General features: G+C 44.5%; 1 protein-coding gene across 3 annotated transcripts in view; it reads right to left on the reverse strand.

Annotated features, from left to right (window-relative positions):
* Window positions 1-14,834, reverse strand: part of Trappc9 (trafficking protein particle complex subunit 9) — a 454,043-nt gene that overhangs the window by 417,305 nt on the left and 21,904 nt on the right. For 2 of the 3 annotated variants that reach the window (XM_042699915.1, XM_042699916.1), the window contains exon 5: window positions 9,354-9,380. The exons of the other annotated variant lie outside the window; for it this stretch is intronic. In XM_042699915.1, coding sequence (XP_042555849.1) covers window positions 9,354-9,380 — 27 coding nt within the window. The remainder of the gene's footprint in view (window positions 1-9,353; window positions 9,381-14,834) is intronic. 3 annotated transcript variants of the gene reach the window in all.

A 14,834-nucleotide genomic window follows, 5' to 3' on the forward strand; every position in this document is an offset into this window, starting at 1 on the left:
AATGCAACATAAAAAAGATATATATTCAACTACATAATAGAGCAAAAAAATAAGTAATACAGTATATAAGACATAATCTGAGAGGAAATATCTGCAACATACATCACAAAGGGCGAATACTCCTGATATAAAGAGGTCATAAAAATTGAGAAGAAAAACAGAATAAAAATCCAACAGAAAAAAGAAGAAGAAGCAAAAAAGATAAGCAGATTATTCCTAAGAGAAAATTACAGAAGCTCAGTGCAGAGTGTTGCCAGCACACACACAGACCTAACTTCCATCCGGAACACCCTGGGAGGAAAAGGATAGACTCTCAGGGGCTGAGAAGGTGGCTCAGTGGTAGAGCGCTTGCCTTGCATGCATGAGGCCCTGGGTTCGATTCCTCAGCACCACATAGCAAAAAGAAAAAAGCTGGAAGTGGCGCTGTGGCTCAAGTGGTAGAGCGCTAGCCTTGGGCTGAAGAGCTGAGGGACAGCACCCAGGCCCAGAGTTCAGGCCCCACAACCGGACCCAAAAAAAAAAAAGAAAAGGATAGACTCTTTTAGCACAAGAAAAACCTCCACCTTTTTTTTTTTTTTAAAGAAACCTATCCAGGTGCCAGTGTTGGCTTACGCTTGTAATCCTAGGTACTCAAAAGGCTGAGACCTGAGGCTTGAAGCTCAAAGCCAGTCAGGGCAGGAAAGTCCATGAGACTCTGATCACCTATGAGCCACCAAAACTCTGGAAGTGGACCTATAGCCCAAGTGAGTAGAGCACTAGCCTTGAGTAAACAAGCTCAGGGACAATGCCTAGGCCTGGCTTCAAGCCCCAGGACCAGCACCAAAAAAAAAAAAAAAAAAGAAGACACCTCTAAAAAATGAAAATAGTTTCCTCCCATGAAGGGAGGAAATAGGAGACAGAGGAACTGCCACACCTCTACCTTTCTGTATAGATTTTTTGTTGTTGTTGTTGGTCAGTTGTGGGACTTGAACTCTGGGCTTGGGTGCTATCCCTCAGCTCTTCAGCTCAAGGCAAGCACTCTACAGTTTGAGCCACAGCGCCACTTCCGGTTTTCTAGTGGTTTATTGGAGATAAGAGTCTCACGGACTTGCCTTGCCTGGCTGACTTTGAACCATGATAGTCAGATCTCAGCCTCCTGAGTGGCTAGGATGACAGGTGTGAGCCACTGGCACCCGGCTTGTATAGTTTTAATTTTGGAACCATGATGAGGTTCAATAGAGCAAAAGAAATCAATAAGGACAGGATATATGTGCTACTGGCTCAGAAAGAGGAACAACTACAGTATCTCAAATGCAAGATAACGCCACGGAGGGCACGGAGGCCCGTTCCAGCGTTTTCTGCTTATGTGGTGCCTCATGCATGCAAGGCAAGCACTACCATTGAGCCACTTTCCCAACCCTAATGTCAATTCTTAACAAAAGCTTCCAAAAAAAAAACCAGAGGGGCTGGGAAGGTGGCTCAGTGGTAGAGTGCTTGCCTTCCAAGCCGGAGGCCCTGGGTTCGATTCCTCAGCACCACATAAGCAAAAAGAAAAAAGCCGGAAGTGGCGCTGTGGCTTGAGTGGTAGAGTGCTAGCCTTGAGCTGAAGAGCTGAGGGACAGCGCCCAGGCCCAGAGTTCAAGCCCCACGACCGGACTCAAAACAAAAAAAAAACAGAGGAAGGCACTCCAACAAACTCATGCTACAAACCAACACTGATGTGATTCCAAATCCAGAAAAAGGAACCCAAAGCAGAAGAAAACTACAGAGTACTGTCTCTGCTGAGCGGATGAAAAAATTCTCACCAAGATCCTAGCAAGCCAAATCCAGCAAGATATAAAAGGATTACACAACAGGATCAAGTGAGACTTATTTCAGATGTGTAAGGCTGGCTTAACATCTGAAAATCAATTAGTATAATACTCATGCGAGTGAAATAAAGGACTAACAGGCCATCATTCCCTCAACATACACAGGACAAACACGCAAATTCAAAACGCTTCCAAAATAACAATACTATATACCCTAGGAATTCCAGAAAATGGTCTCACCTTGATCCAGAGCACCCATGAGAAAACTACAGCTAATGGTGCTTGCTTATAGTCAATTATACTTAATGGCAAACGTGTTCCCCCTAAAATAGAACACATTTCTGAAGGGGAAGGACTAAAACTATTTCTCTTTTCAGGTAACATGGTCTTACATGGAGCAAAATCCTAAAGAAGCCACTGAAAAACATATTAGAGCTAAAGTTCACCAAGACTACAGGATCTAGGATCAATGTACAAAAGAGAATATATACATACCTTAGAATGAACATCTGAAAATAAAATTAAGAGAACAACTATGCTCATAATAGCAACAACTTGAGAATAATCTAAGCCGGGCACCAGGGGCTCATGCTTGTAATCCTAACTACTCAAGAATCTAAAATCTGCCAGATGCCAGTGACTCATGCCTGTAATCCTAGCTACTCAGGAGGTTGAGATCTCAGGGTCCCAGTTCAAAGCCAGCCCAGGCAAGGAAAGTTCATGAGACTCTTTTTTTTTTGGATCCAGTCGTGGGCCTGAACTCTGGGCCTGGGCACTGTCCCTCAGCTCTTCAGCTCAAGGTGAGCGCTCTACCACTTGAGCCACAGCACCACTTCCGGCTGTTTTTTTCTGCTTACGTGGTGCTGAGGAACCGAACCCAGGGCCTCATGCATGCAAGGCAAGCGCTCTACCATGGAGCCACCTTCCCAGCCCCCATGAGACTCTTATCTCCAAGTAACGACCAGAAAACTGGAGGTGAGCTGTGGCTCAAGTGGTAGAGCGCTAGCCTTGAGCTGAAGAGCTGAGGGACAGCACCCATACCCTGAGTTAAAGCCCCTGGATTGGCACCAAAAAAACAAAAGAAAAAGAATAAATTTAACCAAAAACCCCAATAGTCTCATGCTCTGAAAACTTAAAACATCACTAAAAAAGAAATGATAAAGATAGGGCTCTGGCTCTGGCTCAATGGTAGAGCACCGCGTGGCACGCAGGAGGGCGGGGAGAGGGGGCAGCACCCCACGCACTGGACACTTCGTGTTCTCAAGACAGCAACACCTTCTAAGTGAGCCACAGACTCCAATTAATCGCTGTGAAAATCCCAACTGGATTATTTGCGGAAACTGATTATCTGGCCCTAAACCATTGAAAGCAAAGAACAAACTTAGAGAAAGAATTGACATTTCCCAATCACAAATTTCACATGACCTCTCTTGGGTAAGAGTAATTTTTAAATTTATCCATTTGATCTTTGTTTTCTAAAATCTCTACACTAAACATGGCTGGTTTGTTTTTCATTCTCTTTTGTAGGTGAAGGAGCTTATTAGGACACTGAGATAATGACTTTTATAATAAGGAAAAAGTCACTGTGAGGCAGACCTGGTGATTGGACAGCTTTGCACTGGCCAGGCATGTGCTCCACCACTTGAGCCACACACCAAGTCTTTTTGCTTTTAGGTTTTTTTTTTATATCTTTGCTCAGGTTGGCCTCAAACCACTATCCTCCTACCTCTGCCTTCCAATTAGCTGGGATTACAGGTGTGTGCTAACACACTCAACAAATTGTTCAAATATCCACTCCTTGAAAAAAATGTTAAGTATAACAGACAAGTCATGGGTTGGAGGCGTGGCTCGGTTGGTAAAGTATCAGCCAATGAGCAAAAGTGTCAGATACTGAGTTTAAGGTGGGGGGGAGGGGGGGGGAGAGAAAGAAATAAAGGAGAGAAAATGAAAAAGGGGGGAGGGAGGAAGCGGGAGGGAAGGAAAGGGGGAGAGAGATGGAGAGAGATGGAGAGAGAGGGAGAGAGAGGGAGAGAGAAGGAGAGAGAAGGGGAGAGGAGAAATTGTTTAAAAAAAAAAAAACAAAAAACTTGGGCTGGGAAGGTGGCTCAGTGGTAGAGCGCTAGCCTTGAGCTGAAGAGCTGAGGGACAGCGCCCAGGCCCAGAGTTCAGGCCCCACGACCGGACCCCAAAAGATAAATAAATAAATAAATAAAACTTAACTGGGAAGGTGGCTCAGTGGTAGAGCGCTTGCCTTGCATGCATGAGGCCCTGGGTTCAATTCCTCAGCACCACATAAGTAGAAAAAGCCAGAAGTGGCGCTGTGGCTCAAGTGGTAGAGTGCTCACCTTGAGCTGAAGAGCTCAGGGGCAGTGCCCAGGCCCAGCAAAAAAAAAAAAAAAAATATATATATATATATATATATATATATATATACACACAGACACAGACACACACACACACACACACACACACACACACACACACACACACACACACACACACACACACACACACACACACACACACACATACATATGGTTTGGGCACTGGTAGACCACTCCTGTAATAGTAGCTACTCAGGAGGCTGAGATAAAGGATCACAGCCGGATTGGGCAGGAAAGTTCATAAGACTCTTATTTCCAACTAATCACCAAAACGTCAGAAGTGGAGCCATAACTGAAATGGTAGAGCACCAGCTTTGAGCAAGAAGCTAAGAAACAGCATCCAGGCCCTGAGTTCAAGTCCTAAAAAAACAAAACAGGGCTGAGGACATGACTCAACTGGTAATCACATGGTTAAAAGCCCTGAATTTAGCCGGGTGCCAGTGGCTCATGCCTGTAATCCTAGCTACTCAGGAGGCTGAGATCTGAGGATCACAGTTCAAGTCTAGCCTGGGCAGGAAAATCGGTGAGACTCTTATCTCCAATTAACTACCAGAAAACTGGAAGTGGCGCTGTGGGTCAAGAGGTAGAGCTCTTGCCTTGAGTTGAAGAGCTCAGGGACAGCACCCAGGACCAGAGTTCAAGCCCTAGGACCAAAACAAACAAACAAAGCCCTGAATTCAAAATTCTACTATCACCCCCCCAAAAAAAGAGTACACTTCATAAAGTTTTAAAAGGACAAGTGTACCACATCCCTCAGGAAGCACACGAAACTTACGAAGCAAAAATTATTTCTCAAAAATCCTAACAGAATCATGAAAACCCAAGAAACAAAGAGAAACCACACTTGGAGCTGGTGAACTCCACATACATGAAAAGACCTAGAAATCCCCTAACTCTGACTCTAGTACAATAGAATGAAAACAGAATCTCTGCAGGGACATGGACTTCAGTGCATAGGCCAGGATAGGCTGGTTGATGATTTTTTAAGAGTTCTAATTTTTGAACATGGTTGAAAAACTACCAAATGCTCTGAAAACAGCCAGAAATGTACCCCCTATACCTGTGAAGGCTGCCCCCACATCCCTAATAAATACAAGCTTATTTTTCTTTATTCATGGGTACTCATTCCTGACACCAAGGCCAAATAGTTTAATGAGGGCACGTGATCCACATTCTGCTTCTCTTGTCAAGTCTAGTTAATGCACCTGCTCTGCTGTGTGAGCATGGTATGTCAAGGATGGTTCTAAAATGAGCAGAAATGCCCACCTGGTTTGTGGAACTCTGCTCGATCCTCGAGCTGTTTTCTGCAGGTTACAGGGGTATTTCTTCGATCTTTTCCCTTGTGACAAGAACAACACACTCTGTTCTAAGACTGCCATGAGATAGGAAGTGAAGATGCCATGCTCTAAACAAGCTGCTGGACAAGAACACCCGAAGATACCCCGTTTCTACACATCATAAAAATATGAAATGGAAAAGGAAACATGACTCACTAATGAAGGATACATAACCCAATTAAAAATGGCTAAAGGACCCGAGAAGACATTTTTTCAAAGGAAATACACTAGTAACTAGTGGTAGTGGACACATGAAGAAATGTTCACTAACTATAAAGGAAATGCAAATCAAAATAACTACAAAGTGAAATATCACCTAATCTCAATTAAAGAAAAAAAGTGAGAGAAGGGATGGGTTAGGAGAGATGTGTGACAATGCGGTCAGACATTTTGTACTCATGTACTCTTTTGTAGAATGGGAAATTCTTTGTACAACGACTTAAAATAATTTTTAAAAAGACAAAAAGAAAAAAAAAAACTACAAAGCCCAGCACTAGATGCTCATGCTGTAATCCTCCTCCCTGAAACCTGGAGGCTTCAGGTCTGAAGCCAGCCCAGACAGAAAAGTTTATGAATAGACTTCATCTCCAATTAACCAGCAAAAATGCCAGATTGCAAGCGTGGCTGAGCTAAGCAAGCAAACCAAGCAAGCTCAAGGCCCTGAGTTCTAGACCTGATATTAAGATGAAAAAACAAAAAAACAAACCAACAGTGAGATATCACCTTTCATCCACCAGGAATCCAAAGGTAACAACTGCTAAGACGGAGAAAAATGGAACTCATGCACAGATGCTAGAGGGAATGTAAAGTGGTACAGCCACTTTTGAAAATAATCTGGCCGTTTCTCAAGAAGTTAAACATGGCCAAGTGCTGATGGCTTACACCTGTAATCCTAGCTACTCAGGGGACTAAGATCTGAAGATTGAGATTTCAATCCAGCCTGGGTAGAAAAGTCTGTGAGACTAATTTCCAGTGTGGTTCATGCAGTAGAGCACCAGGCTTGAACTGAGCTGGGGGGGGAGGGGGGGTCAGCAAGAGCACAGTGTCCAGGCATGAGTTCAAGTCCCAGTAACAGAAGGAGAAGGAAGAGAAGGAGGGGATGGAGGAGTTAGAGGAGGAGGAGGAGGTAGTAGGAAGAGGAGGAAAGTAGTAGCAGCAGTAGTGGTAGTTGCTGTAGTAGTAGTTGTTGTTGTTGTTAGACAATGAGTTAGCAAAGGATCCAGCAAGCCCACCTCCAAGACACAAACATGAGCGCTTCAGGCACCGTGCACACCAAGCCGGGCACATGAATGCCCACCTCACCACAGTTCACAAGGGGCAAAGAGTGAAAATGATGCAAACGTCCATCAAGCGAGACTGGAGACACAGCAGACTGACACTCAGGGGCAGTGAGGGCAACAGGTGCAACCGCGAGGCCGGGCCTTGCAGACAGCAGTGAAGAAGCCAGCCCCAGAAGGGCGCTGCTGGTGGCGCCCTCGTGACCCGTGCTGAGCAGGAAACCACAGGCAGCAGTGAGTGCCTCGGCTCCTGGCGCGGGCTGGGTGGCAGCAGGTTGGGTACACTCAGTTGGGCGCAGGGGCTTCTTGTTGGGGTGATGAAAATAGACTACAGTAGTGCTTGCACAGCTCCGGATACTCTAACTGCATTGTCTACTAGAAATCGGTGGTTTGTATTAAAGCTGTTTAAAAAACTTGAAAAGTACCTGAGAACAGGCTTCCTCCTTACAAGTACAAATTGATTGCTTTTATTATTGGAAGAAACTGCTCTCTACATGAAAATGGAAAAAAAAAAAAACAAGTAGGAGTCAAATGAAGTTAGCCAAAGGACTGTTTTAATTGAATCAAGCGCGTGCTGAGTGTACACAAAATGCCCAGAAACCGAAAGAAAAAAAAAAGTTTGGGAAAAGAATCATTCCATTTAAAATGCAAATCAGGAGCTCAGAAGCTGAACTGCCAGCAGCCACGGAGGAAACAATTTGTTCTGAAAAGAAGCAGCAGAGGGCTGGGAAGGTGGCTCAGTGGTAGAGCGCTTGCCTTGCATGCCTGAGGCCCTGGGTTCGATTCCTCAGCACCACATAAGCAAAAAGAAAAAAGCCAGAACTGGTGCTGCGGCTCAAGTGGTAGAACGCTAGCCTTGAGCTGAAGAGCTGAGGGACAGCGCCCAGGCCCAGAATTCAGGCCCCACGACCGGACCCAAAAAAAAAAGAAAAAGAAGCAGAGCCAGCGCCAGCAGAGCCAGAGCCGGGCCAGGCCACTGCGCTTCCTCATCCTAGCTGGACACACATCTTGTCCTAGGAGGGTAGAATATGGGGGCGGTGGGGGCAGAGGAATGGAGGAATGGTGGACAAATACTCAAAATAGCTGTGAGAAAATGGAACTGGGAAACTTGAGGAGACAGGTGGGGTTGGGAGAATATGGGGAGAGTAACACTGATCAAAATGGACTGTGCCCATAAACTGAGATGTTGGATTGAAATCCTTTTGTATGACTATTTGAAGATGATAAAAATTCAATTTTTTTATTTTTCTTAATTATCAAGAACTTGTACACAGGAGTTTACATTTAGCAAAGCAGTGTAGGAATACAATATCTATTGATCACTACCACTCCTTTCAACATTCCCACTCATTTTTGTAGGATATATGTTTTGTTTTGGGGGTTTTTTGGGGGGGGGTGTCAGTTGCGGGGCCTGAACTCTGGGCCTGGGCGCTGTCCCTCAGCTCTTCAGCTCAAGGCGAGCACTCTACCACTGGAGCAACAGTACCTGCCACTTCTGGCTTTTTCTGCTTATGTGGTGCTGAAGATAGAACCCAGGGCCTCATGCATGCAAGGCAAGTGCTCTACCACTGAGCCACCTTCCCAGCCTCTACACTTAATTTTTGAAAAAATACATTTATTTAACTTTTTTAACTGTATTTAAAACAAGAAAAAGAAAGCTCCTCCTGGCTCAGCTTCCTGAGCGCTGGGATTACATGAGTGCATCACCACTCTCAGCTTCTTGGTCTTATTTTCACGAGTACAGGCAGAAATATCTACTTTTCAGTCATCAAAAACTCTCAAGTTGTTTTCTCTTAGCAGCTCGGTTTCCCAAAAGCAAAGGGAAGCCTCAATGCCCCTCCTCTACACTTCATACAGCCCCATCTAAACAGTATCCACAGAGGAGGAGCTGGACACAGATGCAAACATGAGAGTTGACCAACCTGAAGCTACTCTACTCCACAGTGAAGTGAGCTCAAATATCTCATGCACGAAGCCCACGTAAGCACTGCTGTCTGCTTTGCATTCTTCAAAGCAAGGTGTCTGTCGTGTTTCTACTACTTACTCGGTTGGTTGTTTCTGATTAAACCAGAGAATGACTGAACTCATCATGAAATAACTAGGCACTGTGATAAAGTAGGGTTCTGCTGTACTAATTACAGAAGGTGTTAAGAGGGGAAAGCGAAATCCACCTCTGTAAAAAAAAAAAAAAAATGCAGAATTTCTGTCCCTTCTAAGTACACATATGGGAGACACACAGGGAATTGCAATCTGTGTGGAAAGGAGCACAAGCCGGTCTGTGAACGGACTCAGAGGGGAAACATGCTCAGGGCATTCCGAGATTTCAAGTCATTCACATCACCATGCGAGTGCAGGAGTCCTCTCAACAGGCAACACGAAGCAACAGGCGCCCAACCAACAAGGACCACACAATAGTTGGTTTCCACAGTTCTGATTTAAAATCACTTAAATCAGAACGTTCAAGAGATTACAATCCAGAAATTTTAACCATCACTCACACCACCATGAAACAAGCACTTAAAAAAAAAAAATAACCAAAAGAAACTGAGCACGTAGATCATGTACCTGGATCAATGAGGACTTCTTGCGCTCCTGGAAGAAAGAACAGAGCATGGTCCTTTATTGGAAAAATAAAACTGCTTCTCAAGATAAAGACTAAAACACATTTCCCAATTCACATACCCTTGACAAATCTGTGACACTTGTATCTGATCAGAAAAGCAATCCTGCATAACAGTGTGTTGTAAGCACAATGCTTTCATACTGCAGAGGGAAAAACAGGAATGGAAGCAAACTCCAAAGGGTCTCCTTATCTCTTCCCCCTCCCTCTTTGAAGCTCATGCTCCTAACGCCTCTTAATTAAGAGGATTTATTTACAAATAAGCCAAGTGACAAAACAAAGGAATATTGTGCAAATCCGTATCAGCACCCTGGAATGAGGAAAGAAAAGGTACCAGAAAACAATATCGAATTTACCACCTCTCCCTAAAATCACATTCAGTCTCCATTTCTTTCTCTCTCTCTCACAAACACACATGCGCATACACACACATACATCCACACATCCACACACACAATCACTGAAAGCTTCACAAGCTCAGAATATCCAATGTTTAGAAGGTAGCTTTGTAGTTAGTTTCAAATATAAGCAATTAACTTTGCTATTATCAAGAAGCTTGTCAAAGCCCTCATCATCTACCAAATTACCCAAATATCAGTGATAGCCAATCAATCTTTTGTGCAGAATGAAATTTCCTGTCATCCCTTTCCAAGAATGACATTTATCATTAGCTATCATTCTTTTTCACATTTTAACAAAAAGGTATATCCCAATAAGATGTGCCCTTAGTAAGAGTTTTCTATACAAAGAACAAGCCCCATGATTATTATACTGATATGTTTACGGTAAGAGCTGTCTTATATGCAGTAATCTCTATTTTTAAATACAGAATAAAAATCACTATACTCTGAAAGTCACAATAAAAATAACAAAACAGCCAGGTACCAGTGGCTCACGCCTGTAATCCTAGCTACCCAGGAGGCTGAGATCTGAGAATCACATTTTAAAGCCAGCGCAGGCTGGAAAACCTGTGAGACTCTTATCTCTAATTAGTCACCAAAAAAGCTGAGGGCAGAGCTGTAGTTCAAGTGGTAGAGCACCAGCCGTAAGCAAAATGAAGCTCAAAGATAACACCCAGGCCATGAGTTCAAGCCCCAGGACCAGCACAAAACATTAAAAAGCCAATTAAGGAAATGGCCGTTATAGAAAACACAAGACACGGGCTGGGAAGGTGGCTCAGTGGTACAATGCTTGCCTTGCATGCATGAGGCCCTGGGTTCGATTCCTCAGCATCACATAAAGCTGAAAGTGGCGCTGTGGCTCAAGTGGTGGAGCACTAACCTTGGGCTGAAGAGCTGAGGGACAGCACCAAGGCCCAGAGTTCAGGCCCATGACTGACAAAAAATAAAAAAGAAGGAAGGAAAAAGAGAAAACACAAGACACACTTGCTCCAGGCCCCACAACTGCAAAAGCAGCCCCATTCCACCTCCAAGAAAGGCTGCGTGGGAGCCGCAGCTCAGAGCAGCATCGCACTCAAACCCCAGCTAAACTTGAAAAACTCAGCTCCCCATGATACCAAATGGCCTCCCACTAATAAGCCACGAAAGAGCCGGGCGCTGGTGGCTCACGCCTGTAATCCTAGCTACTCAGGAGGCTGAGATCTGAGGATCGCGGTTCAAAGCCAGCCCGGGCAGGAGAGACCGTGAGACTCCTATCTCCAATAAACCACCAGAAAACTGGAAGTGGCGCTGTAGCTCAAGTGGTAGAGCGCTCGCCTTGAGCTGAAGAGCTGAGGGACAGCGCCCAGGCCCAGAGTTCAAGCCTCATGACCGACAAAAAAAAAAAAAATAAGCCACGAAAGAGGATCAAAGCTCAGGAGCTCAACAATCTTTTCCACTTTAAGGACAGCAGAGACGACTTCTCCTTCTCTTACACAATCATGGCTGCCTTCTAATATTGCTAGAGAAACCAATCTCCCCACTGCTCTCTTGGCACTCCTCAAATTTTCATGTTGAGATAACAGAACAAAAATAAGATATAACTAGAATACTTTTTCCAAGATATAATGGAAAGCATGCTATTATGAAGCATCAAATGAAGAAATCAAATTAAAGAAACTTGAAGTCTTTCACAAACAGGAAAACCAGGTGCAACAGTGCCACCTATGGCACGCTCCCTGAACGCCTTCCCAGGCTGCTGTGCAACAAGTTAAAATGAGCAGGCTTTTCAAATGGGATGTTCAGAGGCGGTAACTAAAGCCTAGCTAGCACGAACTCAATTCTGCTTCAGGAAAGAAGGCCCCAGGGGTTTGGTAATTAATCTAAAAAGTATAACATGCTGAATATAAACAAAACAGACAGGCTCACAGAAACTAGTCCAAGAGCAAGACATTCTCTCCTCTCTCTCTCTCTCTCTCTCTCTCTCTCTCTCTCTCTCTCTCTCTCTCTCCCCCCCCCTTGTCAGTCATGGGGCCTAAATGGTGGGCCTGGGCGCTATCCCTCAGCTCTGCAGCTCATGGCTAGTGCTCTACCACTTGAGCCACAGCACTATTTCCTGTTTTTTCTGCTAATGTGCTGAGGAATCGAACCCAGGGCCTCATGCATATGAGGCAAGCACTCTACCACTGAACCACCTTCCCAGCCCCTGGGCTGGCTTTGAACAGCAATCCTCAGATCTCAGCTTCCTAAGTAGCTAGAATTACAGGCATGAGCTACCATGCCTGGCAAGAGCAGGACTCTCAAACTGGCCCAGCCTCTTCCTTTTATACCAGAGAGGCTGAGACTCTAGCAGTCTGCCACAAAGCTTTTTTCACCTTTGTATTTTGCTCTGTACCAAAGGCAACTGCTCACAGACAGTCCGCAATCATAAAGCCACATCTGCAAAGCCTCCCAAAGGCTATAGGCCGTGAGTCTCACAGCACGCATGCCCAGACGAAAACACCATGACCTGGTCAGTGACAGAACCTGCTGTTCCCCACCATAAAGGGAAGTGGCAGGCGCCAAGCCACACTTTCACCTCTTTACCAGGGTCAGGGGCGTGCAGACCTCTTCCACCAGCGCAGGAATAAGCTTCTTCCTGGAAAATAGCTCAACATCAAATTGTCGAAGCTCAGTGGCTAAGGTCAACTTCTGAATAGCAAATGCTTAGTAATTTAAAGGTTTCAGTAGATGATTATGGAGCAACAGGAATTCGGAGTTGTAAAAATATATATTCTGTGAAAATAACCTAACAAATTCCTCAACCCAAGGAAATTTAGCTGCTCCTCATCTTACCAGAGTGACACTGACCTATTTCAAGGTCCATTATGCATTGAAAAGAAAATCTGCTCATGCCTGTAATCTGAGCTACTCAGGAGACTGAAATCTAAAGATCATGGTTCAAAGCCAGCCCAAGCAAGAAAGTCTGTGAGACTCTTATCTCCAATGAACTATCGAAAAAAAAGCCAGAAGTGGAGCAGTGGCTCAAGTGGTAAAGTGCTATCCTTGAGCAAAAAAGCTCAGGGACAGCACCCAGGCCCTCAGTTCAAGCCCCCAGGACTAACACAAAAACAAAACCAAAATGAAAATCTGAGCAAGCATGGCAGCATCAGGAGAAAAGAAAACTGAGGCAGGAGGGCCACAAGTTGTAAGTCGTCCTGAACTGTCTGGTGAGATTCCTGTCTCAAAAAGAGAAAGAAGAAAAAGAAAATGGCATTTTTTTACTCCAAACCATACTCGTAAGTATCACATTTATAAGTATTTACTATGCATCAGAAATACCCACCAGCTTCATTATTCAAAGCTGATCTTCCTCACCAATCTACTGCTATCGCATTTAACTTTGATGAGTTATGTATATGTTTATATATCTATATATACACGTGTGTACACATATGTATACATGTGTGTGAGCATAGGTATCTCACACCATACAAAAGAAGTGACACTGGCCTAAGTTCATGGACGAGGAAATATATTTAGGCCATAGAAAGCAGGCTAAGTCTCTAACTTAAAGCAGCCTTTATGCATACTAAGGACTATATAACACCAACTTGGTCTTTATAACTTCTTCTCCTAACAACCAACTCTAGAAAAGGAAAATAATCAATAATCATTGACAATAGCTAGATTTAGAAGTCACTTCTTCTTTTGCTTTTTTGTTGTTGTTTTTGTGCCAGTACCAGGAACTGGGCGCTACCCCTTAACTTTTTGTTCAAGGCTGGTCTTCCACTTGTGCCACAGCTTTACGTCTAGCTTCTTACTAAAGATAAAGTGTTCCAGAGTTTCCCGCCCAGGCTGGCTTTGAACATCAACCCTCAGCTCTCAGCCTCCTGAGTAGATAGGATGACAGGCAGCAGCACCAGCTTTAAGTCACTTCATTTTTACACTGGCATCATTCGTTATGTGCTGGTTTTATGCTTCCAAAGTGAAGAACAGAAGGGCTGGGAAGGTGGCTCCGGGGTAGAGTGCTTGCCTAGCATGCATGAAACCCTGGGTCGGATTCCTCAGCACCACATATACAGAAAAAGCTGAAAGTGGCACTGTAGCTCAAGTGGTAAAGTGCTAGCATTGAGCAAAAAAAGCTCAGGGACAATGTCCAGGCCCTAAATTCAAGCTCCAGAACTAGCAAAAGCAAAAACAAAAAAAAAAACATAAAAAACGTTCCGTCTTGACTTGTGAGTAAAGCGCACTAGTGGAAGGCTGTAAGGACTTTAATTGCCACCATTGTCTCTCATGCTCACCGACCCCTCTTCTTGTGAAGTCAGGCCAACTCACGCTCACATCCTAACCTTGCCACTCACACCAGTGGTTTAGGGCAGTCACCTGGCCTCAGTCTCCTTACTTGTAAAAGGAGACCTGGTTCCTACCCCCAAACGCTGGCCACAAAGGGACCAGAGTAAAGCACTGATACTAAGCCTCCGGCCTGAGGGGCTCAACGGACTCCAGCTAGGTAACCCATTGTTTTCATCCCCAGTGCAGGGACAGACCAGGTCTCCGGGAAAGATGAACACGTGCTCATGATGAATGGTGAACACCAAGCCACACCCAGCCCTGCTAGGTGATTTGGGTAATGATGACTAGTATTACTGGGCTCAGATGGACAGAAAAGAGAGATAACCATCAAGAAGCATTTATTAATCAGATGAGGTAGCTCGTGCTTGTAATCCCAGTTCCCAGGAGGCTGAGACATGTAGTTCAAAAGTTAGCCAAACACCCGTGGCTCACACCTATAATCCTACCTACTCAAGGGGCTGAGATTTAAGGATCACAATTTGAAGCCAGCCTGGTCAGAAGAGATGAGACTCTTCTATCCAACTAATGACCAAAAAAGCCAGAAGTAGAACTGTGGCTCAAGTGATAGAGTGCTAGCCTTGAGCACAAAATCTCAGGCAATGTCCTGAGTTAAGCCCTAGGATGGGCACAAAAAAAAAAGCTAGGAATATGGTTTACACCTATAATCCCAGCTACTCGAAGCCAACTCTGGCAAAAAGTAAGACCCCACATAAT

The sequence above is a fragment of the Dipodomys spectabilis genome, unplaced genomic scaffold (genome assembly GCF_019054845.1).
Source record: "Dipodomys spectabilis isolate Male_0828 unplaced genomic scaffold, ASM1905484v1 ptg000264l, whole genome shotgun sequence".
NCBI classification, from domain to species: Eukaryota; Metazoa; Chordata; class Mammalia; order Rodentia; family Heteromyidae; genus Dipodomys; species Dipodomys spectabilis.